General features: G+C 43.2%; 1 protein-coding gene across 9 annotated transcripts in view; it reads right to left on the reverse strand.

The window, feature by feature from the left end:
* Window positions 1-26,500, reverse strand: part of LOC139583389 (histone-lysine N-methyltransferase 2C-like) — a 225,415-nt gene that overhangs the window by 153,540 nt on the left and 45,375 nt on the right. For all 9 annotated transcript variants that reach the window (XM_071414413.1, XM_071414415.1, XM_071414419.1 and 6 more), the window contains 2 exons: window positions 11,049-11,214; window positions 8,331-8,549 (listed from right to left, as the gene is read on the reverse strand). In XM_071414413.1, the coding sequence (XP_071270514.1) occupies window positions 8,331-8,549; window positions 11,049-11,214 (385 nt within the window). The remainder of the gene's footprint in view (window positions 1-8,330; window positions 8,550-11,048; window positions 11,215-26,500) is intronic.

Raw genomic sequence — 26,500 nt, forward strand, 5'->3', positions numbered from 1 at the left:
TGTCTTCTTGGTTAGCAACTCCAGTGTAGATTTGTCCCTATGTTGTAGGTTATTGTCCTGCTGAAAAGTGAATTCCTCTACCAGTCTCTGGTGTAAAGCAGACTGAAGCAGGTTTTCCTCTAGGATTTTGCCTGTGCTTAGCTGCATCCCATTTATTTTTATCCTGAAAAACTAGCCCCAGTTTGGCTAATGTCAAGCACACCCATACCATAATGCAGCCACCACTATACTTGAAAATCAGGAGGCAGTTACTCAATGATGTGTTGGATTTGCCCCAAACATTGCATTTAAGCCAAAATTGCTGTGTCTGTTGTGTTGTTGCAGTATTACTTTAGTGCCTTGTTGCATACAAGATGCATGTTTTCGAATATTTTATATTTTGTAAAATTGTTCTCTTCTTTTCACTCTGTCATTTAGGTCATTTTTGTGGAGTCACTACAATGTTGATCCATCCTCAGTTTTCTACCATCACAGACATTGAACTCTATAGCCGTTTTAAAATCACCAATGGCCTCGCCGTAACATCCCTGAGCAATTTCATTCCTGTCCTGCAGCTCAGAAGAACAACTATGTTTGATGTGTGTGGGTGATTGAATACATAATCCACAGCATAATTATTAACTTGACCATGCTTAAAGAGATATTCAATGTCTGATTTGTTGTACAAAATTTTACTCCTGAACGAATTTAGAACCTAAAAGGGGCTGAATACTTCAATTTTAGTTATACCTTTTAATTTACAGTATCAACAAACAAACAAAAAATATATATATACATAATCAAATCAAATTTTGTTTGTCACATACACACATGGTTAGCAGATGTTAATGCGAGTGTAGCGAAATGCTTGTGCTTCTAGTTCCGACAATGCAGTAATAACCAACGAGTAATCTAACCTAACAATTCCACAACTACTACCTTATACACACAAGTGTAAAGGGATAAAGAATATGTACATAAAGATATATGAATGAGTGATGGTACAGAACGGCATAGGCAAGATGCAGTAGATGGTATAAAGTACAGTATATACATGAGATGAGTAATGTAGGGTATGTAAACATTATATTAAGTGGCATTGTTTAAAGTGGCTAGTGATACATGTATTATATAAAGATGGCAAGATGCAGTAGATGGTATAGAGTACAGTATATACATATGAGATGAGTAATGTAGGGTATGTAAACATTATATTAAGTGGCATTGTTTAAAGTGGCTAGTGATACATTTTTTACATCAATTCCCATTATAAAGTGGCTGGAGTTGAGTCAGTATGTTGGCAGCAGCCACTCAATGTTAGTGGTGGCTGTTTAACAGTCTGATGGCCTTGAGATAGAAGCTGTTTTTCAGTCTCTCGGTCCCTGCTTTGATGCACCTGTACTGACCTCGCCTTCTGGATGATAGCGGGGTGAACAGGCAGTGGCTCGGGTGGTTGTTGTCCTTGATGATCTTTATGGCCTTCCTGTGATATCGGGTGGTGTAGGTGTCCTGGAGGGCAGGTAGTTTGCCCCCGGTGATGCGTTGTGCAGACCTCACTACCCTCTGGAGAGCCTTACGGTTGTGAGCGGAGAAGTTGCCGTACCAGGCGGTGATACAGCCCGACAGGATGCTCTCGATTGTGCATCTGTAAAAGTTTGTGAGTGCTTCTGGTGACAAGCCGAATTTCTTCAGCCTCCTGAGGTTGAAGAGGCGCTTCTGCGCCTTCTTAACCATGCTGTCTGTGTGGGTGGACCAATTCAGTTTGTCCGTGATGTGTACGCCGAGGAACTTAAAACTTACTCCCCTCTCCACTACTGTCCTGTCGATGTGGATAGGGGGGTGCTCCCTCTGCTGTTTCCTGAAGTCCACGATCATCTCCTTTGTTTTGTTGACGTTGAGTGTGAGGTTATTTTCCTGATACCCCACTCCGAGGGCCCTCACCTCCTCCCTGTAGGCCGTCTCGTCGTTGTTGGTAATCAAGCCTACCACTGTAGTGTCGTCCGCAAACTTGATGATTGAGTTGGAGGCGTGCATGGCCACGCAGTCGTGGGTGAACAGGGAGTACAGGAGAGGGCTCAGAACGCACCCTTGTGGAGCCCCAGTGTTGAGGATCAGCGGGGTGGAAATGTTGTTACCTACTCTCACCACCTGGGGGCGGCCCGTCAGGAAGTCCAGTACCCAGTGGCACAGGGTGGGGTCGAGACCCAGGGTCTCGAGCTTGATGACGAGTTTGGAGGGTACTATGGTGTTAAATGCTGAGCTGTAGTCGATGAACAGCATTCTCACGTAGGTATTCCTCTTGTCCAGATGGGTTAGGGCAGTGTGCAGTGTGGTTGCGATTATGTTGTCTGGGACCTATTGGGGCGATAAGCAAACTGGAGTGGGTCTAGGGTGTCAGGTAGGGTGGAGGTGATATGGTCCTTGACTAGTCTCTCAAAGCACTTCATGATGACAGAAGTGAGTGCTACGGGGCGGTAGTCGTTTAGCTCAGTTACGTTAGCTTTCTTGGGAACAGGAACAATGGTGGCCCTCTTGAAGCATGTGGGGACAGCAGACTGGGATAAGGCTGGATTGAATATGTCCGTAAACACACCAGCCAGCTGGTCTGCGCATGCTCTGAGGACGCGGCTGGGGATGCCGTCTGGGCCTGCAGCCTTGCGAGGGTTAACACGTTTAAATGTTTTACTCACGTCGGCTGCAGTGAAGGAGAGTCCGCAGGTTTTGGTAGCGGGTCGTGTCAGTGGCGCTGTATTGTCCTCAAAGCGAGCAAAGAAGTTATTTAGTCTGTCTGGGAGCAAGACATCCTGGTCCGCGACGGGGCTGGTTTTCTTTTTGTAATCTGTGATTGACTGTAGACCCTGCCACATACCTCTTGTGTCTGAGCCATTGAATTGTAACTCTACTTTGTCTCTATACATACATACACACACAATGACAAACTACCAGTCAAAAGTTGACACCTACTCATTCCGTGATTTTTGTTTATTTTTACTATTTTCTACACTGTAGAATAATAGTGAAGACATTAAAACTATGAATAACACAAATGGAATCATATAGTACTCAAAAAAGTGATAAATCTAAATATATTTGAGATTCTTCAAAGTAGCCATCCTTTGCATTGATGACATCTTTGCACATTTGGCAACCTCTCAACCAGCTTCACCTGGAACGCTGCAGAATGCTGTGGTAGCCATGCTGGTTAAGTGTGCCTTGAATTCTAAATACAATCACCAACAGTGTCACCAGCAAAGCACCACCACACCACCTCCTTCACGCATCACGGTGGGAACCACACATGCGGAGATTATCCGTTCACCTACTTGGAAGCAAAAATCTCAAATTTGGACTCATCAGACCAAAGGTCAGATTTCCACCGGTCTAATGTCCATTGCTCATGTTTCTTGGCCCAAGCAAGTCTCTTCTTCTTATTGGTGTCCTTTAGTAGTGTATTCTTTGCAGCAATTTGACCACGAAGGCCTGATTCACGCAGTTTTGATGTTGAGAGATGTCTGTTATTTGAATTCAAGCATTTATTTGGGCTGTAATTTCCGAGGCTGGTAACTCTAATGAACTTCTCCTCTGCATCAGAGGTAGCTCTGGGTCTTCCTTTCCTGTGGCGGTCCTCATGAGAGCCAGTTTCATCATAGCGCTTGTTGTTTTTTGCGACTGCACTTGAAGAAACTTTCAAAGTTCTTGAAATGTTCCGTATTGACTGACCTTCATGTCTTAAAGTAATGGACTGTCGTTTCGCTTTGCTTATTTGAGCCATTCTTGCCATATGGACATGGTCTTTTACCAAATAGGGCCATCTTCTGTATACCACACATCACAACTGATTGGCTCAAAAGCATTAAGGAAAGAAATTCCAACAAGGCACACCTGTTAATTGAAATGCACTCCAGGTGACTACCTCATGAAGCTGGTTGAGAGAATGCCAAGAGTGTGCAAAGCTGTCATCAAGGCAAAGGGTGGTTACTTTATAGAATCTCAAATCTAAAATATATTTGGTTTGTTTCACACTTTTGGTTACTACATATGCGTTATTTCATAGTTGATGTCTTCACTATTATTCTACAATGTAGAAAATAATTAAAATTAAGGAAACCCTTGAATGAGAAGGTGTCCAAACTTTTGACTGGTACTGTATATTCTTCCACTTTGACAGAGTATTTTGTGTAGATTGTTGACAAAAATCAATTTTAATCCCACTTTGCAACAATAAAATGTGAAGAAATCCAAGTGCTCAGAATACTTCTGCAAGGTACACGTGCATGCTCACGTGTGACATGCTCACAAGAGTGATGCTTCTACCATATAATCATGATGAAATCAACATCTCCATGATGCATGGGAAAAAACTACCACATCAACGAACACACACTGACAAGTCTGTATGGGACAGCGTGCGAAGGAACCCAGCAAGGGGGTCGACGCAAAACTCAGTCCCCCTATGTAGCAATGCCAGCGTTTGACCATCCAAATCGATTACACTGCATCGCATATACAGTACCTTCGGAAAGTACTCAGACCTCTTGACTCAGACCTCTTGACCTTATTCTAAAATGTATTAAATTAAAATAATTCCTCAGCAATCTACACACAATATTATATATACAAACGTGTGTGTGTGTGTGATATATATGTATATATATATATACACACACACACACACACAGACACACATACATACATACATACACATTTGCAAACATTTTGAAAAACCTGTTCTCACTTTGTAATTATGGGGTAGTGTGTGTAGATTGCTGAGGAATTATTTTAATAATAAAGAAGATAGCTTATTTACATAAGTATTCAGGCATTTTGCTATGAGACTTGAAATTGAGCTCAGGTGCATCCTGTTTCCATTGAACATCCTTGAGATGTTTCTACAACTTGGAGTCCACCTTTGGTAAATTCAATTGTTTGGACATCATTTGGAAAGGCACATACATCTATATAAAAAATGTCCCACAGTTGACAGTGCATGTCAGAGCAAAAACCAAGCCATGAGTTCAAAGGAATTGTCCGTAGAACTCCGAGACAGGATTGTGTCGAGGCACAGATCTGGGGAAGTGTACAAAAACATTTCCGCAGCATTGAAGGCCCCCAAGTGGCCTCCATCATTCTTAAATGGAAGAAGTTTGTCATCAAGACTCTTCCTAGAGCTGGCCGCCTGGGCAAACTGAGCAATCGGGGGAGAAGGGCCTTCGTCAGGGAGGTGACCAAGTGTAACGGTGTGCGCTGAGAGTCGGGAAGCAAGTTCAGGGAGTGAGTGTTTTAATAAATAAACGTAACATAATACAAAACAAGAAAACACGAACAACACACAGACATGACACAGAAACAATGACCCCTGGGGAAGTAACCAAATGGAGTGACATATATAGGGAAGGTAATCAGGGAAGTGATAGAGTCCAGGTGAGCGTAACGATGGTGACAGGTGTGCACCATAACGAGCAGCCTGGTGACCTAGAGGCCGGAGAGGGAGCACACGTGACACAAAGAACCTGATGGGAGAACCTTCCAGAAGGACAACCATCTCTGCAGCACTCCACCAACTCAGGCCTTTATTGAAGAGTGGCCAGACGAAAGCAACTCCTCAGTAAAAAAGGCACGACAGGCCGATGGAGTTTGCCAAAAGGCACCTAAATACTCAGACCATGAGAAACAAGATTCTCTGGACTGATGACACCAAGATTTAACTCTTTGGCCTGAAAACGAATCACCTTTGTCCGCTTTGAGGATAACACAGTGCCACCGACGCGGCCCGCTACCAAGGACTCTCCTTCTCCATGGCCCACGTGAGTAAGACATTTAAGCGTTTTAACCCTTTGCAAGGCTGCCGGCCCAGACGGCATCCCTAGCCGCGTCCTCAGAGCATGCGCAAACCAGCTGGCTGGCGTGTTTACGGACATATTCAATCTCTCCCTATCCCAGACTGCTGTCCCCACTTGCTTCAAGATGTCCATCATTGTTCCTGTACCCAAGAAAGCAAACTGAACTCAATGACTATCGCCCCGTAGCACTCACTTCTGTCATCATGAAGTGCTTTGAGAGACCTCTACCTTTCCCGGACACCCTAGACACACTTCAATTTGCTTACCGCTCCAATAGATCAACAGACGTTGCAATCGCACTCCACGCTGCCCTATCCCATCTGGAGGAATACCCAAGTAAGAATGCTGTTCATTGACTATAGCTCAGCAACACCATAGTACCATCCAAGCTCATCATTAAGCTCGGGGCCCTGGGTCTGAACCCTGCCATGTGCAACTGGGTCCTGAAGGGCCGCCCCCAGGTGGTGAAGGTAGGAAACACCACTTCACTGATCCTCAACACAGGGGCCCCACAAGGGTGCGTGCTCAGCCTCCGCCTGTACTCCCTGTTCACCCATGACTGCGTGGCCACGCTCACCTCCAACTTAATCATCAAGTCTGCAGGCGACACAACAGTAGTAGGCCTGATTACCAACAAAGACAAGACAGCCTACAGGGAGGATGGGAGGGCCCTGGGACAGTGGTGCCACAAAAATAACCTCTCACTCAAAGTTAACAAAACAAAGGAGATGATCGTGGACTTCAGGAAACAGCAGAGGGAGCACGCCCTTAGCCACATCGACGGGACCGCAGTGGAGAAGGTGTAACGCTTCAAGTTCCTCTGTGTACACATCACTGACGATCTGAAATGGTCCACCCAGAGACTGTGGTGAAAAAGGTGCAACAGCACCTCTTCAACCTCAGGAGGCTGAATAAATTTGTCTTGGCCGCTAAAACTTTTACAGATGCACAATTGAGAGCATCCTGTCTGGCTGTGTGACCACCTGGTACGGCACCTGTGCCGCACGCAACCACAGGGTTCTCCAGAGGGTGGTGCGGTCTGCCCAACGTATTACAGGGGGTAAACTACCTGCCCTCCAGGACACCTACAGCACCCGATGTCACAGGAAAATTATCAAGGACATCGACCACCCAAGCCATGGCCTGTTCATTTGAAGGCAAGGTCAGTACTGGTGCATCAAAGCTGGGACCGAGAGACTGAAAAACAGCTTCTTATTCAAGGCCATCAGACTGTTAAATAGCCATCAGTAACCAGCTTCCACCCGGTTACGCAACCCTGCACCTTGGAGGCTGCTGCCCTATATACATTGACTTGGAATCACTGGCCACTTTAATAATGTTTACATACTGCTTTACTCATCTCATATGTATATACTATATTCTAGTCAATGCCACTACGACATTGCTCGATCTAATTTATATATTTCTTAATTCCATTATTTTAGATTTGTGTGTATTGTTGTGCATTGTTAGATACTACTGCACCGTTGGAGCTAGGAACACAAGCATTTCGCTACACCCGTAATAACATCTGCTAAATATGTGACCAATAAAATTTGAGAGGATCTGCAGAGAAGCATGGGAGAAACTCCCCAAATACAGGTGTGGCAAGCTTGTAGCGTCATACGCAAGAAGACTCAATGCCGTAATCGCTGCCAAAAGATGCTTCAAAGTACTGAGTAAAGGGTCTGAATACTTATGTAAATGTCTAATTTCAGTTTTTTATTTGTAATAAATTAAATAACATTTCTGAAAACCTGTTTTTGCTTTGTCATTATGGGGTATTGTGTATAGATAGAAGAAATACATTATAGCCTTATTCTAAAATTGATTAAATGTAACAAAATGTGGAAAAGGTCAAGGGATCTGAATACTTTCCGAAGGCACTGTAATTAGACGTCTACCAGTTTAGTTTTGACCACTTACCAGGGTTCAAAGGTCATCAAGGTTATTACACAGCACATCCTGGTAACATTGGACAGCAGCCAACGTGTGTGCGTCCACCCCCCACCCATCCCACTCAATTCTGGAGAAAAGTAGACCCACTTTCCCAGGTATAATTTCAGCTGTCATTTTCTCTCCAGTAAAATCAATGCCAATGTTGAAATCAAAGAGTCTCAGTAGCCCAAAAACGGTCATTAGGTCTACAGAGTCAAGCAGCCATTTCTGTTCACCTCCCAGCTCAAAATTAAGACGTGTCTAGGGCCCAATGACATCCTAGACTAGATAGAACGTACTGACACCATTTCCCCAAAAAACTTGCTACTCTTGGGTCAATACTGGTGAATGGGAACTTGAGAGATTCAACATGGATTCAAGAGACTCAATATCGCTAAAATAATCGACATTGCCAGGTTAAGATAGCATAAACACCACCATCACAACGAAATCACAAGTGTGAAATTGCCACTGCTAGCTGAAAGGCCATTGTAAACCAACCCAACAACTCTGAGTTACCCAAGATGTCATAAACCCAACAACTACGTTCCGTCAATATTTAAGGCAACTTACTTTTTAAGTCCCCTCCCGCTGTCGCGCTGCCCCGGGCTCTTGGTGTCGTGGTCGTCATCTTGGAAGTCGTCCTCGTGGTAGTCGTCGTCTTTCTCCGAGCTTCCGCGGCGGTTGCGGATGTGCAGCGGCACGTAGCCGGGCGTGGGGCCGAACACCATCAGGTCGCCCTGGCCCAGGAAACTCTTCTCCCCACTGTAGCAGAAGGCACACAGCTTTTCACTGGGGAAACATGGGAGAAACAGGGGTTAGGAAACAGGTAGTGTGCTGTATATAAAAGTACCATGTACATAAAATGGGTATGTAAAATGGATATGTAAAATAGATATGTAGCAGAAAGGCTGTATAAAAAAAAAAAAAAAAAAAAAAAAAAAAAGATATGTCCTCCGAAGAGGGGGGGTGGTGGATAGGTTAATAATAATAATACAAATGTAAAAAACTCAGGGTGGGGGGGGGGGGAATCATCCCACCTAAACAGACCTAATGGTTGAGAAACACTGCGCTAAAATCAAGCTCCATCTACATACCAACATTGGTTTAGAACACCTATAAGACAGTATCGTTTGACAACATCCATACAGAGACCTGCGCAGCCATATTGCTTTCAATCTGATACACTCCCAACATGAGGTAAATGCTGACAGCTACAACAACAAAAATAATCAAAAAAGGTATCAGAGATACAGTAAATATTTCAGATATTTGTTTTGGAAAAACCAGGTTGGTAATGATGTCCCCTGAGAATGCTGCATGTTATTCCAAATCCAAGAAGCCGTCTAACAGAATCCACAAAGCCGTCTAACCGATTGATCGACAGCAACATTTTTGAGTCGGGTATTAAGGGATTGGCTGCTTGTGCATAGTGCTGAACACACACACACACACACACACACACACACACACACAGACAAAGACATGGCCCTAGTAGGCAGTTAGAATAAAAGGGTCATCTCAGATGGATTTCATTTATACTGAACAAATATATAAACGCAACACAATTTCAACGATTTTACAGCTCATATAAGGAAATCAGTCAACTGAAATAAATAAATTATACCCTAATCTATGGATTTCACTGAGAGGGCATAGGCCCACCCACTTGGGAGCCAAGCCCACCCACTTGGGAGCCAGGCCCAGCCAATCAGAATACGTTTTCCCGACAAAAGTGCTTGATTAAAGACAGAAATACTCTTGAGTTTTAATCAGCTGTCTGGTCTCAGACGATGCTGCAGGTGAAGAAGCCAGATGTGGAGGTCATGGGCTGGAGTGGTTACACGTGGTCTGCGGTTGTGAGGCCGGTTGGACGTACGGCCTAATTATCTAAAACGATGTTGGAGATGGCTTATGGTAGAGAAATGAACATTCAATTATCTGGCAACAGCTCTGGTGGACATTCCTGCAGTCAGCATGCCAATTGCACACTCCCTCAAAGCTTGAGACATCTGTGGCGTTGTGTTGTATGACAAAACTACACATTTTAGAGTGGTCTTATATTGTCCACAGCTGTTTAATCAGCTTCTTGATATGCCACACCTGTCAGGTGGATGGATTATCTTGGCAAAGGAGAAATGCTCACTAACAGGGATGTAAACAAATTTGTGCACAACATTTTTGACTAATAAGCTTTTTATGCGTATGGAACATCTCTGGGATCTTTAATTCCAGCTCATGAAACGAACACTTTACATGTTGCGTTTATATTTTTGTCAGTATAGGTTAACTGTTTAACAGTGTAGAATTCAGTCTTCATTACAGTCACCTATTTATTTATTTTCAGCACCACCATGCAGTTTCATAGTATACCCATCTGAAGTGCTCAGGTACCAAACACACCCAGAGCCTTTTTTTGTCAGCAACTGAAAAGTATGCATGTGAGTACATGCGTGTGTGACTTCCTGCCTCCCTCCACATGTTGCCGGGGCCTCTGTGCTGTACATTAGCGGGAGCACAATCTCTGCTAATTGGGACTAGAAAGAAAAAGCCCACCCCTTTTCCCATTTCTCCCTAACCCCCTCCCTTTACTAATTACAGTAGCAGCCCTGCAGTCTGCAAGCTGCCAGGTTACCGCCGAGGGCCCTGAGACCTCTTTACCCAGCCTGCTTTTCCCCGCTACCCACAATCCCCGGCACTCAATTATTTTTGCTGCTCGTTCCCCTCCCCCCCACCCGCCTCTCTACCTCCCTCGCTTACCTTCCCTGCACGCTTCCCCCTTCCACGTCCTCTCTCCTCACCGCGGTGGCTCACTCGAGCATACAAGCACACACATCCTCCTCCCTCCCCACCTCCCACCCTCTCCCTGAAAAATACCCTATTTTCTTTGCTTGTTTCTCTCAACACACACACACCCACACGCTACCTCCCTCTCCACTCAGACTCGTTTTATAGGGTGCACAAACACACACGCCTTGCAACCCAGCCACTGTTAACCACACACACAGTTCTCACTCGCCGCCGCCTCACACACACCATGTCTGAAACAGTCATTTTCTCGCTCTCTAATGGCTTCTATTTGATAGTCTCTCCTTCTCTGTAGTGTGACCCTCTCCCTCTGTCACACTCTCTGAGAATGGCTAGAATTTCAATCTTACTCTCTCTGTCTCTTATTGGAATCTAATTTTCCTTTTTTCTACCCTGCTCTACCTTATTCTGTCCATCTTGCATCCAGACACCTCTATATCACTTTGTACCCCCCTCTACTCCAACCACACTGCCCCTCCTTACCGGATTTTGGCGTGCTCCAAGGCCGAGGCAGAGGATCCTGCTGAGTCCTCCGACACAGAGCGCTGGAATAGTGGAGAAAGGGGTCTGTCGTCCCTAGGGCTGGGCACAGGGCTGGACAACAGGGGCACGATGACCTCCTCAACATCCAGGACCAGCTCCTTAACTTCTGTGGGTAAAGAGGGGGTAGAGGTTACAATGTTATTCATTGATACACTCCAAGACAGAATGTTTATTGAATTGAACAGACCATTTAGCCAATGGACGGCAGTAGTGTTCACTCCCAAATTATCATAATCCAGTTCAAACTAGCATAATGTTTCTCTTTGGTTACCCCGTTGACGTGTTTCTCTTTGGTAACACCGTTGACAATGGCCACAACACATTCAAAAGAAACCTGGTTTAGTTTCACTTAGGGCTCTTTTAGTCACTGGATGTAAAGGACCACGATGCCTGATCTTTTTGTTGTGACATGAATTGCCAGACTATGCAAACAGAGTTCTTTCAATTAAAACCCATTGTCTATGCAAAACTAACCGCTCACCTGCCAGTCATCGTTCAGCACAACTGGCACCCTGGGTTATTCATTAGGCACCAAACAGAGGAAAACCAGCTAAGAAATGCTTATTTTTGTTCGGTTGCAAAACGTTTAAAAAAATGTTCCATTGCAAGACCTAATGAACACGACCTTGTTTTCTCCAGCAAACAAACAATATAAACTTTCTTTGCGCAAATGTTACTAAAAGCAACAGTGAGATTGTATGGTTTTAGTGAATGCTTTGAGCTCCGGCAACCCTTTCAGGATGAGAAAGACTGAAATCCAGTCAATTCATCTCAAAATCACCGCCTGAAATAGTCACAACAACATGTCTGGGCAAAAGGAGATGACGTGACCTTTAAAGCGACAAAAAAATAAAAAATTCTCGCTCGCTGAAGAGTTGCCCACACAGCAGTTCAGAGACAATAATGTCAGACCAAAATGGTTAGAATTGTGTTTTTTCGAAACTTTACGTCAATGGGACAGACAGGCAAATAACATTTATCAACAATGCCTACCACTGTTGGCGTGTATGGTCAGCATATTTGCTTGCTTTCTGCCTGGCAACATTCAATACCTTAGCTAGTAAGTACACTTCCATTTTGATTATTCATTTTCAATAGGGTAAGATGGGGCTGAAGCCCTGAAAAAATTGTCAGGGCTCGACATTCAGGGCTGCCTGCCAGCCAGGGGAGTTTCTGGAAACCCTCCGGGCCAGTCAATCATTCAAATCAGTGGCCCACTTTAGGCTAGCGAAAAAAAATATTGTAGCAATGCTATTAATCTAGGTTATATGGCTGTGATAAAAATCAAAAAAACTGACGAATTGCCCAAGTTATTACTTCGATGTGTAGATTATTTATCACATGCCTGCCGTAGACGTAAATAGTTTGAGCGGAAATATCACCTACCGGGCAGCAAGAGTGTGCAGCTCTCAAACAGCTGGTTGTTACATGGATTGGCTCATATAAGAATGACAATGGTTGGGGTAGGAAAGCGGTATGAAATATGTTCCAAGTCATGATATCTACCAGTAAATGCTAAGACAAGAATGGGTATGCAAACCAAGTATATAAAAAATTTGGTCCGATGTCTTAGTTGAATATTTGTGATGCGCAATTCAGTCCTCATGCGCTAGCATGATGAAACAGTTATTTCCAAAGGCTTTCACAAAAAATATATGCTAAGTACTAAGATGGCACCGAAGGGCTAGCTGCCGTTTTATGGGCTCATAACCAACTGTGCTATTTTGTTTGTTTTTTCGCATTATTTTGTAACTTATTTTGTACATAATGTTGCTCCTACCATCTCTAAAGACCGAAAAGAGCTTCTGGACATCAAAACTGGGATTCCTCACCTTTAACTTCTTATGGCTGAAGGGGCAGTATTGAGTAGCTTGGATGAAAGGTGCACAGAGGTGCCCATATTAAACGGCCTGCTCCTCATTCCCAGTTGCTAATATATGCATATAATGTATGCATATTATATCATATTGGATAGAAAACACTCTGAAGTTTCTAAAACTGTTTGAATTATGTCTGTGAGTATAACAGAACTCACATGGCAGGCAAAAACCTGAGAAGTTCCACTTCCTGTTTGTATTTTTTCTGAGGTGGCAGATTTTCAACCAAGCTCTTATTGAAATCACAGCGAGATATTGATGAGTTTTCACTTCCTACGGCTTCCACTAGATGTCAACAGTCAATAGAACTTTGTCTGATGAATCTAATGTGAAGGGGGGCCGAAGGAGACAGGAATTAGTGAGCTCTGGCAGGAGGTGATCACGCATTGAACACACGCGTTCACGTGAGAGTCAGCTCTGTTCCTTCGGTCAACTGAAGTCGATGAAATTCTCCGGTTGGAACGTTATTCAAGATGTATGTTAACAACATTCTAAAGATTGATTCAGTACATCGTTTGACATGTTTCTACTGACTAACGGAACTTTTGGACATTTCGTCACATTATAGTGGACGGTAGTGGACGCGCTTTGCGTTTGGTAAACATGTCCAAAGTAGCTAATTTGACATAAATAACGGACATTAACGAACAAATCAAGCATTTATTGTGGACCTGGGATTCCTAGGACTGCATTCTGATGAATTCAAAGGTAAGGAAACATTTATCATGTATTTTCTGGTTTCTGTTGAGTCCAACATGGCGGCTAATTTGGCTATTGTTCTGAGCTCCGTCTCAGATTATTGCATGTTTTTTTTTTTTATCTGACACAGCGGTTGCATTAAGGAGAGGTATATATATATTTCCATGTGTATAACTTGTATTATCATCTACATTTATGATGAGTATTTCTGTTGAAACGATGTTTTTGCAACTAGTGAATCTAACGCGTCAATGTAAACTCCGATTTTTTGATATAAATATGAACTTTATCAAACAAAACATGCATGTATTGTGTAACATGAAGTCCTATGAGTGTCATCTGATGATAATAATCAAAGGTTAGTGATACATTTTCTCTATTTCTGTTTTTTGTGAAAGCTATATTTCGCTTGAAAAATGGCTGTGCTTATTGTGGTTTTGTGGTGACCTAACAATCGTTTGTAGTGCTTTCGCTGAAAAGCATATTTGAAATCGGACACTTGGTGGGATTAACAACAAGATTACCTTTAAAATGATATAAAACAAATCTATGTTTGAGGAATTTTAATTATGAGATTTCTGCTTTTTGAATTTGGCACCCTGCACTTTCACTGGCTGTAGTCATATCATCCCGGTAGCGGGATGGCAGCCATAAAAGGTTAACTGGACAAATAATTTTTCTTTAATGAGTCGGACAAGAGGGATATACTCCAGACACCCGAACAGGCACTCATCGCCGTCATTAGCAGGACAAAGAGACGGAGGTTTCGCGCAAGGAGATCGGGGTGCCTTGTGAGGTTCCAGTGACGAGCGGCTAATCTGCCTTTGCCATCGGTACTATTGGCCAACATATAATCGCTGGAAAATAAAGTGGACGAACTACAAGCACGTATATCCTACCAACGGGACATTAAGAACTGTAATATCTTATGTTTCACCAAGTCGAGGCTGAACGACAACATGAAAAACATACAGCTGGAGAGTTAAACAGTATAGGCAGGATAGAACAGCAGCCTCTGTTAAGACAAGGGGTGGCGGTCTATGTATATTTGTAAACAACTGGTGCACGGTATCTAAGGAAGTCTTGAGGTTTTGCTCACCTAAGGTAGAGTATCTCATGATAAGGTGTAGACCACACTATCTACAGTAGCTTGCGAAAGTATTCATCCCCCTTGGCATTTTTCCTATTTTATTGCCTTACAACCTGGAATTAAAATGTAATTTTTGGGAGTTTGTATCATTGGATTTACACAACATGCCTACCACTTTGAAGATGAAAAATATTTTCTCTTGTGAAACAAACAAGAAATGACAAAAAAACTGAAAACTTGAGCGTGCAAAACTATTCACCCCCCAAAGTCAATACTTTGTAGAGCCACCTTTTGCAGCATTTACAGCTGCATGTCTCTTGGGGTATGTCTCTATAAGCTTGGCACATCTAGCCACTGGGATTGTTGCCCATTCGTCAAGGCAAAAACTGCTCCAGCTCCTTCAAGTTGGATGGGTTCGGCTGGTGTACAGCAATCTTAAAGTCATACCAAAGATTCTCAATTGGATTGAGGTCCGGGCTTTGACTAGGCCATTCCAAGACATTTAAATGTTTCCCCTTAAACCATTCGAGTGTTGCTTTTGTAGCATGCTTAGGGTCATTGTCCTGCTGGAAGGTGAACCTCAGTCCCAGTCTCAAATCTCTAGAAGACTAAAACCGGTTTCCCTCAAGAATGTCCCTGTATTTAGCGTCATCCTTCAATTCTGACCAGTTTCCCAGTCCCTGCCGAAGAAAAACATCCCCACAGCATGATGCTGCCACCACCATGCTTCACTGTGGGGATGGTGTTTGCTTATTTCTTTCTTTTAGCAATGGCTTTTTTCTGGTAACTCTCCCGTAAAGCCCAGCTCTGTGGAGTGTACAGCTTAAAGTGGTCCTATGGACAGATACTCCAATCTCCGCTGTGGAGCTTTGCAGTTCCTCCAGGGTTATCTTTGGTCTCTGTGTTGCCTCTCCGGTTAATGCCCTCCTTGCCTGGTCCGTGAGTTTTAGTGGGTGGCCCTCTCTTGGCAGGTTCGTTGTGGTGCCATATTCTTTAATTTTTTTATAGATTTAAATGAGGCTCCGTGGGATGTTCAAAGTTTTATATTTTTTATAACTCAACCCTGATCTGTACTTCTCCACAACTGTGTCCCTGGCCTGTTTGGAGAGCTCCTTGGTCTTCATGGAGCCACTTGCTTAGTGGTGTTGCAGACTCTGGTGCCTTTCGGGAACTGGTATATTCAGTCGTGGCCGGTCTTGAGAATGACACAAATATTAATTTCCACAAAGTTTGCTGCTTCAGTGTCTTTAGATATTTTTGTTAGATGTTACTATGGAATACTGAAGTATAATTACAAGCAATTCATAAGTGTCAAAGGCTTTTATTGACCATTACATGAAGTTGATGCAAAGAGTCAATATTTGCAGTGTTGACCCTTCTTTTTCAAGATCTCTGCAATCCGCCCTGGCATGCTGTCAATTCACTTCTGGGCCACATCCTGACTGATGGCAGCCAATTCTTGCATAATCAATGCTTGGAGTTTGTCAGAATTTGTGGGTTTTTGTTTGTCCACCCACCTCTTGAGGATTGACCACAAGTTCTCAATGGGATTAAGGTCTGGGGAGTTCCGTGGCCATGGACCCAAAATATACATGTTTTGTTCCCCGAGCCACTTAGTTATCACTTTTGCCTTATGGCAAGGTGCTCCATCATGCTGGAAAAGGCATTGTTTGTCACCAAACTGTTTGTGGATGGTTGGGAGAAGTTGCTCTCAGAGGATGTGTTGGTACCATTCTTTATTCATGGCTGTAATCTTAGGCAAAATTGTGAGTGAGCCCACTCCCTTGGCTGAGAAACAACCCCACACATGAATGGTCTCAGGATGCTTTACTGTTGGCATGACACAGGACTGATGGTAGCGCTCACCTAATCTTCTCCGGACAAGCTTTTTTTTCGGATGTCCCAAACAATCGGAAAGGGGATTCATCAGAGAAAATGACTTTACCCCAGTCCTCAGCAGTCCAATCCCTGTACCTTTTGCAGAATATCAGCCTTGTCCTGATGTTTTTCCTGGAGAGAAGTGGCTTCTTTGCTGCCCTTCTTGACACCAGGCCATCCTCCAAAAGTCTTCGCCTCACTGTGCGTGCAGATGCACTCACACCTACCTGCTGCTAATCCTGAGCAAGCTCTGTACTGGTGGTGCCCCGACCCCACAGCTGAATCAACTTTAGGACACGGTCCTGGTTCTTGCTGGACTTTCTTGGGCGCCCTGAAGCCTTCTTCACAACAATTGAACCGCTCTCCTTGAAGTTCTTGATGATCCGATAAATGGTTGAGTTAGGTGCAATCTAACTGGCAGCAATATCCTTGCCTGTGAAACCATTTTTGTGCAAAGCAATGATGACGGCACATGTTTCCTTGCAGGTAACCATGGTTGACAGAGGAAGAACAATGATTCCAAGCAACAACCTCCTTTTGAAGCTTTCAGTCTGTTATTCGAACTCAATCAGCATGACAGAGTGATCTCCAGCCTTGTCCTCATCAACACTCACACCTGTGTTAATGAGCGAATCACTGACATGATGTCAGCTGGTCCTTTTGTGGCAGGGCTAAAATACAGTGGAAATGTTTTTTGTGGATTCAGTTCATTTGCATGGAAAAGAGGGACTTTGCAATTAATTGCAATTCATCTGATCACTCTTCATAACATTCTGGAGTATATGCAAATTGCCATCATACAAACTGAGGTAGCAGACTTTGTGAACATTTATTTTTGTGTCATTCAAAACTTTTGGCCACGACTGTATTGTTGAAGTCGGAAGTTTACATACACTTAGGTTGGAGTCATTAAAATTCATTTTTGAACCACTCCACAAATTTCTTGTTAAACTATGGTTTTGGCAAGTCGGTTCGGACATCTACTTGGTGCATGACAAGTAATTTTTCCAACAATTGTTTACAGATTATTTCAGTGTATCGCAATTCCAGTGGGTCAGAAGTTTACATACACTAAGTTAACAGTGCCTTCAACCTCTCTTGGGCACGTGAGACGTTAGCGTCCCACCTCTTCAACAGCCAGTGAAACTGCTGGGCTCCAAATTCAAATACAGAAATACTCAATATAAAAATTCAGAAAACAAAACATATTTTACATAGGTTTAAAGATGAACTTCTTGTGAATCCAACCACGGTATCAGATTTTAAAAATGCTTTACGGCGAAAGCATACCTTACGATTATTTGAGAACATAGCCCAGCAGACAAATCATTACAAACAGCAACCAGCCAAGTAGAACAGTTACACAAGTCAGAAATAGAGATAAAATTAATCCCTTACCTTTGATGATCTTCATATGGTTGCACTCAGCAGACATTCATTTACTCATTTATTCATTTACTCCAAATTGTATCCGTAAAGTTCATAGAAACATGTCAAACGATGTTTATATTCAATCCTCAGGTTGTTTTTAGCCTAAATAATCGATAATATTTCAACCGGACAATAACGTCGTCAATATAAAAGGTAAACAAGAAAGGCACTCTCTCGGTCTCGCGCATGAAAAAGCTCTGTGACACTTTAGGGTCCACTCATTCAGACTGCTCTTACTTCCTCATTTTTCAGAATACAAGCCTGAAACAATTTCTAAAGACTGTTGACATCTAGTGGAAGGCATCGGAACTGCAATTTGAGTCCTAAGTCAATGGATACTGTAATGGCATTGAATGGAAAACTACAAAACCTTTGACCCAAGTTAAACAATTTAAAAGGCAATGCTACCAAATACTAATTGAGTGTATGTAACCTTCTGACCCACTGGGAATGTGATGAAAGAAATAAAAGCTGAAATAAAATCACTTCACTATTATTCTGACATTTCACATTCTTAAAATAAAGTGGTGATCCTAACGGACCTAAAACAGGGATTTTTTTTTTTAGGATTAAATGTCAAGAATTGTGAAAAACTGAGTTTAAATGTATTTGGCTAAGGTGTATGTAATCTTCCGACATCAACTGTATATACTGAGAACATGTGACAGATCATGTGACACTTAAATTAAGTCCACCTGGGTGCAATCTAACTAATTATATGACTTCTGAAGGTAATTGGTTGCACCAAATCTTATTTAGGGGCTTCATAGCAAAGGGGGTGAGTACATATGCACGCACTACTTTTCCGTTTTTTACATTTTTTGAAACAAGTTATTTTTAAAATCTCTCTTCACCAATTTGGAATATTTTGTCCATTACATGAATTTCAATTAAAAATCAATTTAAATTACAGGTTGTAATGCAACAAAATAGGAAGAACACCAAGGGGGATGAATACTTTTGCAAGGCACTGTACCTAGAGAGTTTGCATCTATATTCTTTGTAGCTGTCTATTTACCTACACATACCGATGCTGGCACAAAGACCGTACTCAATGAGCTGTATACGGCCATAAGCAAAGAGGAAAATGCTCAAAGAGGCGGCGCACCTAGTGGCCGGGGACTTTAATTCAGGGAAACTTAAATCCAGCAAGATAAATGTGCAAACAGAGGGGAGAAAAAATAATAATTTAAACTCTAGGGCACCTTTACTCCACACACAGAGGCGCGTACAAAGCTCTCCCTCACCCTCCATTTGGCAAATCTGCCCATAACTCTATCCTCCTGATTCCTGCTTACAAGCAAAAATGTAAGCACAAAGCACCAGTGACCCTGTCAACAACACACAAAAAAAAGTGGTGAGATGAAGCAGATGCTAAGCTACAGGACTGTTTTGCTAGCACAGAATGGAACATGTTCAGGGATTATTCTGATGGAATTGAGGAATACACCCTTTTAAGCTGCTGCTACTCTGCTATTATCCATGCATAGTCACTTTACTTCTACCTACATGTACATATTACTTCAATTACCTCGACTAACCGTTTCCCCCGCACCGGTACCCCCTGTATATAGCCTCACTATTGTTATTTTACCGCTGCTCCATTATTTGTTTTATTTCTTTTAGTTTTTTTTCTTAAAACTGCATTATTGGTTAAGGGCTTGTAAGTAAGCATTTCACTGTCTACACCGGTAGTATTCGGCGCATGTGACAAATACAATTTGATTTGAAAGTAGGCCGCCCTGGTAGAATGATGAATGGTATCCATTGACTGGGCATATGTTTGGCAAACAACAACAAAAACGCTAGCCAACTGTACCTTGCTAGTTGCCCAATTGAATTACATTTATTTTTGACCTCTAACGTAATCTCCTGATGTGGTGTAAAAATTGTTGTGGACTTAGAATATCTAATTTAAAGAATTATGATTTGGGGTGAAAACCTAAAAAACAAAAACAAAAGAACGGAATTTGGCCCCCAAAAAAGACAGATTTTATAGGGCCCGATAACTGTAACCTGCTAATTGTAAAAACAATCCCTTACAATATCACCCTTTTTACATTGATTGTTTGAACCTTTGTGCAATGTAAATATGATATTGTCAAGGTACAATGTAATAATTTGTGGATGGAGGGTAAATTATTATTATAGGCTACTTGCTCAGTGAAAGAAATATTCCGCTATTGAAATTTTGCACATCATCTGCTTTCCTGTGAGATCTTGGCCCAGGCCAATATTTTTTCCCCCATTTGGGCCAGTAGATTTCAGTTGGCAGTGGCCCGGTGTGCCAGTGGCAAATTTACTGTAATATCAAGCTCTGGTACGGTATCCACAACCCTCAGTCAGGAATTCACAAAACATTCATAAATCACTCGCTCCACCTTTTGCTCCGCTGTGACACTTGAAAAAACACACACACCAGTCTAAAGTTTGGACAGACCTACTCATTCAAGGGTATTGTATTTGTACAATTTCCTACATTGTAGGATAATAGTGAAGACATCAAAACTATGAAATAACACATATGGAATCATGTAGTAACTGAAAAATTGTTAAACTAATCAAAATAGATTTTAGATTCTTCAAAGTAGCCACCCCTTGCCTTGATGACAGCTTTGCACACTCTTGGCATTCTCTCATCCAGCTTCATGAGGTAGTCACGTGGAATGCATTTCAATTAACAGGTGTGCCTTGTTCAAAGTTAAATTTGTGGAATTATTTCCTTTTTTAAGTTGTGTTGTGACAAGGTAGGGGTGGTATACAGAAGATAGCCCTATTTGGTAAATAGGTAGCATTCTGCATAAATAAGACGGAATAAAAACAAGACAGCATTAAAATATAGGCCTAAACATACAGGCCAATATTGTGGGAAAGGGAGACAACTCAGTGTGGTACAAGTAGAACAGGGACCTCATGCCCTTTTGACACGGCCTCAGCCTAAATTACTTTCAGTTTAAGTCTTTGTGGGGGCAGGGGGGGCTAGGAAAATCCCACGACAAAAGCCCGGAGAGGCCTCGAAGTGTAATTAATAGCCAGGAAATTAATCTTCGGCAAGCAGCTTTTGTGGAGGGGGAGGATAAAAAGCTGTCACGTGTCTCGTGGACATGATTGAGTCGTTCAAAGACTGGGTGCCTTGAACCTTAAGCCACCCTTGTTGGAAGGGGGTAGGGGGGTGTGTGTGTGTGTGTGTGTGTGTGTGTGTGTGTGTGTGTGTGTGTGTTGGGGGAGAAGGGGACGTTAGGTCACTTTTTGGAAGTGGAACAGATCAAGTGATGCTAATGATGTTTGCTGGTGTGATCGTCTTCGAGGGCCCTAGGGAACAAGTACAATGAGGGTGGGACAGGCCACAGAGCCTTGGGTGGCCCAAGATTAGGTAAGCGGTTGGCTAAATTTAGCCCCAGGCTTTGACATGATCTCATTCTGCATTGGGGAAAACTAGGTGAATCTCATTGAATAGTAGTGATTGTGGAAAAATATATACAGTTACATAATCGGGATATTATTTGACGATATATCGTATTGACAATATCGCAATATTTTTGCGCTAGTTGGCTGTATTTTTCCTTCATAGCTTGTTCTCCATCATCTTTTTAAATAGTGAGCCAATTTGTTTTCAGCACTTTAATTTCCATGACCGATCAAAACTTCTCATGGCTCTGTCTCTCTGCAGCAGAAATATGGTGACGTCAAATCAAAATAAAATCACAGTAACGAATCGCAATACATATTGTATTGTCATAATATCATAAATATCAATAAATAAAAAATATCATGAGGTCCCGGGAAATTCACCAGCCCTAATGACTAGGCATGGGTCTCAATACCAATTCATTTCTTCCTCCCCTATCAATCCTTACCATAAACGACTGTCTAGAAGTGGTCTGAGTGGAGAGGGGGAAACTGAAAACTAGCTGTTATAGGCAGAGAGGTTTGGAAGTGTATATTATTGCTCTATTAATGCATTTACCGCCTGGTGATCTTACCAGGCAAGCTGAAACTCCACCATGCAAAACCTGCTGATTAGAAGGTCCTCAGTAAAATGTATTTTCAACCAGCAACTATCAGGAAATGACACTGATCAAATGTTTTCACACTTTTAAAAAGTGTTAGTTTCATCAACTGTTGTACAATACGATACAAAACACAGGAAAACAGAAATGTGACTGCCCTGGGCATTTAAACCTAATGATCATGGAGGAGAGGACCTAAGGAAAGGAAACCGCTTTACACTTTTGAGAGGCCCCCTGTGACAGCAGCACAAATGCAGTTAAAATTACTTGGACTTCATTTCTCTTTCTGTTGCATTTGCCAAGCTTGTGAAGCCATTTTTACAGGTCATCAAAATGCCAGCAGCGAAAAGCAAAGCCTCACTACACAGCTAACAATATTAGACCATCCTCTGGCACTCGATTTGCATAATGCATTATTCGAATGGCAGCTTGTTTTCCAAGGACCATCTACCTTAATGAAGCCGCATCCACAGACATATCGGGTCAGAAATGTTTGGGGATGTGCACGGTGGGCAGGCGGGGCCCCCGCGGACAGCAGCTGCAGATGGCTTTGTAAACATCCCATAACAAACCAGAAACTAAGCCTACATTTTGGATCTGCAGACATACAAGTATGAACTTGCCTTTAGTGATCTACCTTTTAGCAATGGATACCTCGTGGGGGAAAAATGGTAGATACCCTTGAAGTAGTCTGTATTGAGAGCTCGCGATCGCGCAACAGCTCTAAAGAACTAAGGCTTATTGATAAAAGAAGCATTTGATAAAAGGATAAAATCTCCCCCCGAATACCAACACCCGACTATCAGCGATGGCAGCCTAAACAACCACAAAAATATGAAAACAATGGCATGCAAATATTTAGAAAGAGGAACACGCATGAAGGCACACACACACAAATAAAAACAAACACACACAAACTCATATAGTAAACTATGAAAGCGCACATTGATACAGGCATGTACAGGTAGCTGCCTAAATAAAGGAAACACCAACATAAAGTGTCTTAATAGGGTGTTGGGCACCACGAGCCAGAACAGCTTCAATGCACCTTGACATAGATTCTACAAGTGTCCTCTACTGGGGGAGTGGATGCGAAACCATTTTTTCACGAGAAATTCCATTATTTGGTGTTTTGCTGATGGTGGAGGAAAATGCTGTCTCAGGCGTCACTTCATAAATCTCACGCAAATGTTTAATTGGGTTCAAATATGGTGATTGAGACGGCCATGGCATATGGTTTACAACGTTTTCATTCTCATCAAACCATTTAGTAACGGGGCCTCCAGAGTGGCACAGCGGTCTAAGGCACAGCATCGCAGTGCTTGAGGCTTCACTAGAGATCCGGGTTCAATCCCGGGCTGACTAGTCTCCCTGTTCCTGCCACTGAAAAACATCCCCACAGCATGATGCTGCCACCACCATGCTTCACTGTAGGGATGGTGCCAGGTTTCCTCCAGACATGATGCTTAGCATTCAGGCCAAAGGTGTCAATCTTGGTTTCATCACACCAGAGAATCTTGTTCCTCATGGTCAGAGTCCTTCAGGTGCCTTATGGCAAACTCCAAGCGGGCTGTCATGTGCCTTTTACTGAGGAGTGGCTTCCGTCTGGCCATTACCATAAAGGCCTGATTGGTGGAGAGGGTTGTCCTTCTGGAAGGTTCTCCCATCTACACAGAGGAACTCTGACCAACGCCCTTCTCCCCTAATTGCTCAGTTTGGCCGGGAAGCCAGCTCTAGGAGTCTTGGTTGTTCTAAACTTCTTCCATTTAAGAATGATGGAGGCCACCGTGTTCTTGGGGACCTTCAATTCTGCAGCCATTTTTTGGTACCCTTCCTCAGATCTGTGCCTCAATCCTGTCTCGGAGCTCTACAGACAATTCCGGCGACCTCAATGCTTGGTGTTTGCTCTGACTTGCACGGTCAACTGTGGGAACTTATATAGACAGATGAGTGATTGAATGGCACCATAGGAGATGGCTGCCCTTTTACAGACTCCCAACCAATTGCGCTAAAATCCCAGTCATTTGCTAGAAGAGACAGAGATATCAGGGATGTAGGTCGGGGTGTCTTGTAAGAATCCGACGGAGAGTGGCTTACCATCAGTCCTATTCGACAATGTGCAATCATTGGATAATAAAATGGATGAGCTCCGATCAAGACCAACCTACCAACGGGACATTAAAAACTAATATCTTATGTTTCACGAGTCGTGGCTGAACGAAGACATGGAAAACATACAGCTGGCTGGGTTTTCCGTGCATTGGCAAGATAGAACAGCTGCCTTCTGTAACACAAGGGGTGGCGGTCAGTGTCTACATTTGTAAATAACAGCTGGTGCATGAAATCTAAGGAAGTCTCAAGGTTTTGATTGTCTGATGTGAGTAAGACCTTTAAAACAGGTCAACATTCACAAGGCCGCAGGGCCAGTATCTCATGATAAGCTGTAGACCACACTATTTACCAAGAGAGCTTATCTATATTTTTTTCATAGCTGTCAATTTACCAGCACTAAGACGGCACTCAACGAGCTGTATAAAGCCATAAGAAAAAAGGTAAATGCTCATGCAGAGGCGGCGCTCCTAGTTTCCCGGGGACTTTAATGCAGGGAAACTTTGATCCACTTTATCTAATTTGTTACATGTGCAACCAGAGGGGAAAATAACTCGACCACCTTCACTCCACACAGAGACGAGTACAAAAGCTCTCCCTCCAATTGGCAAATCTGACCATAACTCTATCCTCCCGATTCCTGCTTACAAGCACAAACTAAAACAGGAAGTACCAGTGACTCGCTCAATAAGAAAGTGGTCAGATGACGCAGATGCTAAGCTACAGGACTGTTTTGCTAGCATAGACTGTAAAATGTTCTGGGATTCTTTTCGATGGAATTGAGGAGTACACCACATCAGTCACCGGGTTCATCAATAAGTGCTTTGATGACGTCGTCCCCACAGTGACCGTACGTACATACCCCAACCAGAAGCAATGGATTACAGGCAACATCCGCACTGAGCTAAAGGCTAGAGCTGTCACTTTCAAGAAGCATGACTCTAACCCGGACGCAAATAAGAAATCCCGCTATGCCCTCAGACAAACCATCAAACAGGCAAAGCATCAATAAAGGACTAAGATCGAATTGTACTACACCAGCTCCAACGCTCCTCGGATGTGGCAGGGCTTGCAAACTATTACAGACTAAAGGGAAGAACAGCCAAGAGCTGCCCAGTGACACAAGCCTACCAGACGAGCTAAATTACTTATATTCTCGCTTCGAGGCAAGCAACACTGAAGCATGCATGAGAGCAGCAGCTGTTCCAGATGACTGTGTGATCACGCTCTCCGTAGCTGATGTGAGTTAGACCTTTAAAAACAGGTCAACATTCACAAGGCCGCAGAGCCAGATGGATTACCAAGACGTGTACTCCAAGCATGCGCTGACCAACTGGCAAGTGGCTTCACTGACATTTTCAACCTCTCCCTGACCAAGTTTGTAATGTTTCAAGCAGACCAGCATAGTCCCTGTGCCCAAGAACCCCAAGGTAACCTGCCATAATGACAATCGACCCGTATCACTCACGTCTGTAGCCATGAAGTGCTTTGAAAGGCTGGTCATGGCTCACAACACCATTATCCCAGAAACTCTACTCACACTCCAATTTGCATACCGCACCCAACAGATCCACAGATGAAGCAATCTCTATTGCACTCCACACTGCCCTTTCCCACCTGGACAAAAGGAACATCTATGTGAGAACGCTATTGATTGACTACAGCTCAGCATTCAACACTATAGTGCCCTCAAAGCTCATCACTAAGCTAAGGATCCTGGGACTAAACACCTCCCTCTGCAACTGGATCCTGGACTTCCTGACGGGCCGCCCCCCAGGTGGTAAGGGTAGGTAACAACACATCTGTTAAACTGATAATCAACACTGGGGCCCCTCAAGAGTGCGTGCCCCAGTCCCCTCCTGTTCACTCATGACTGCATGGCCAAGCACGACTCCAACACCATCATTAAGTTTGTAAGTTTGCCAATGACAACAGTGGTAGGCCTGATCACTGACAGGACAGCCTATAGGGAGGTCAGAGACCTGGCAGTGTGGTGCCAGAATAACAACCTGTCCCTCAAAGTGATCAAGACAAAGGAGCTGAACTTTGGACTACAGGAAAAGGAGGCCCGAGCACGCCCCCATTCTCATCAACGGGGCTGTAGTGGAGCATGTTGAGAGCTTCAAGTTCCTTGGTGTCAACATCACCAACAAACTATCATCATCCAAACACACCAAGACAATCATAAAGAGTGCACGACAACACCTATTCCCACTCAGGTGGACTGAAAAGATATGGCATGGGTCCTCAGATCCTCAAAAAGGTTCTACAGCTGCACCATTGAGAGCATCCTGACTG

The sequence above is a fragment of the Salvelinus alpinus genome, chromosome 8 (genome assembly GCF_045679555.1).
Source record: "Salvelinus alpinus chromosome 8, SLU_Salpinus.1, whole genome shotgun sequence".
NCBI classification, from domain to species: Eukaryota; Metazoa; Chordata; class Actinopteri; order Salmoniformes; family Salmonidae; genus Salvelinus; species Salvelinus alpinus.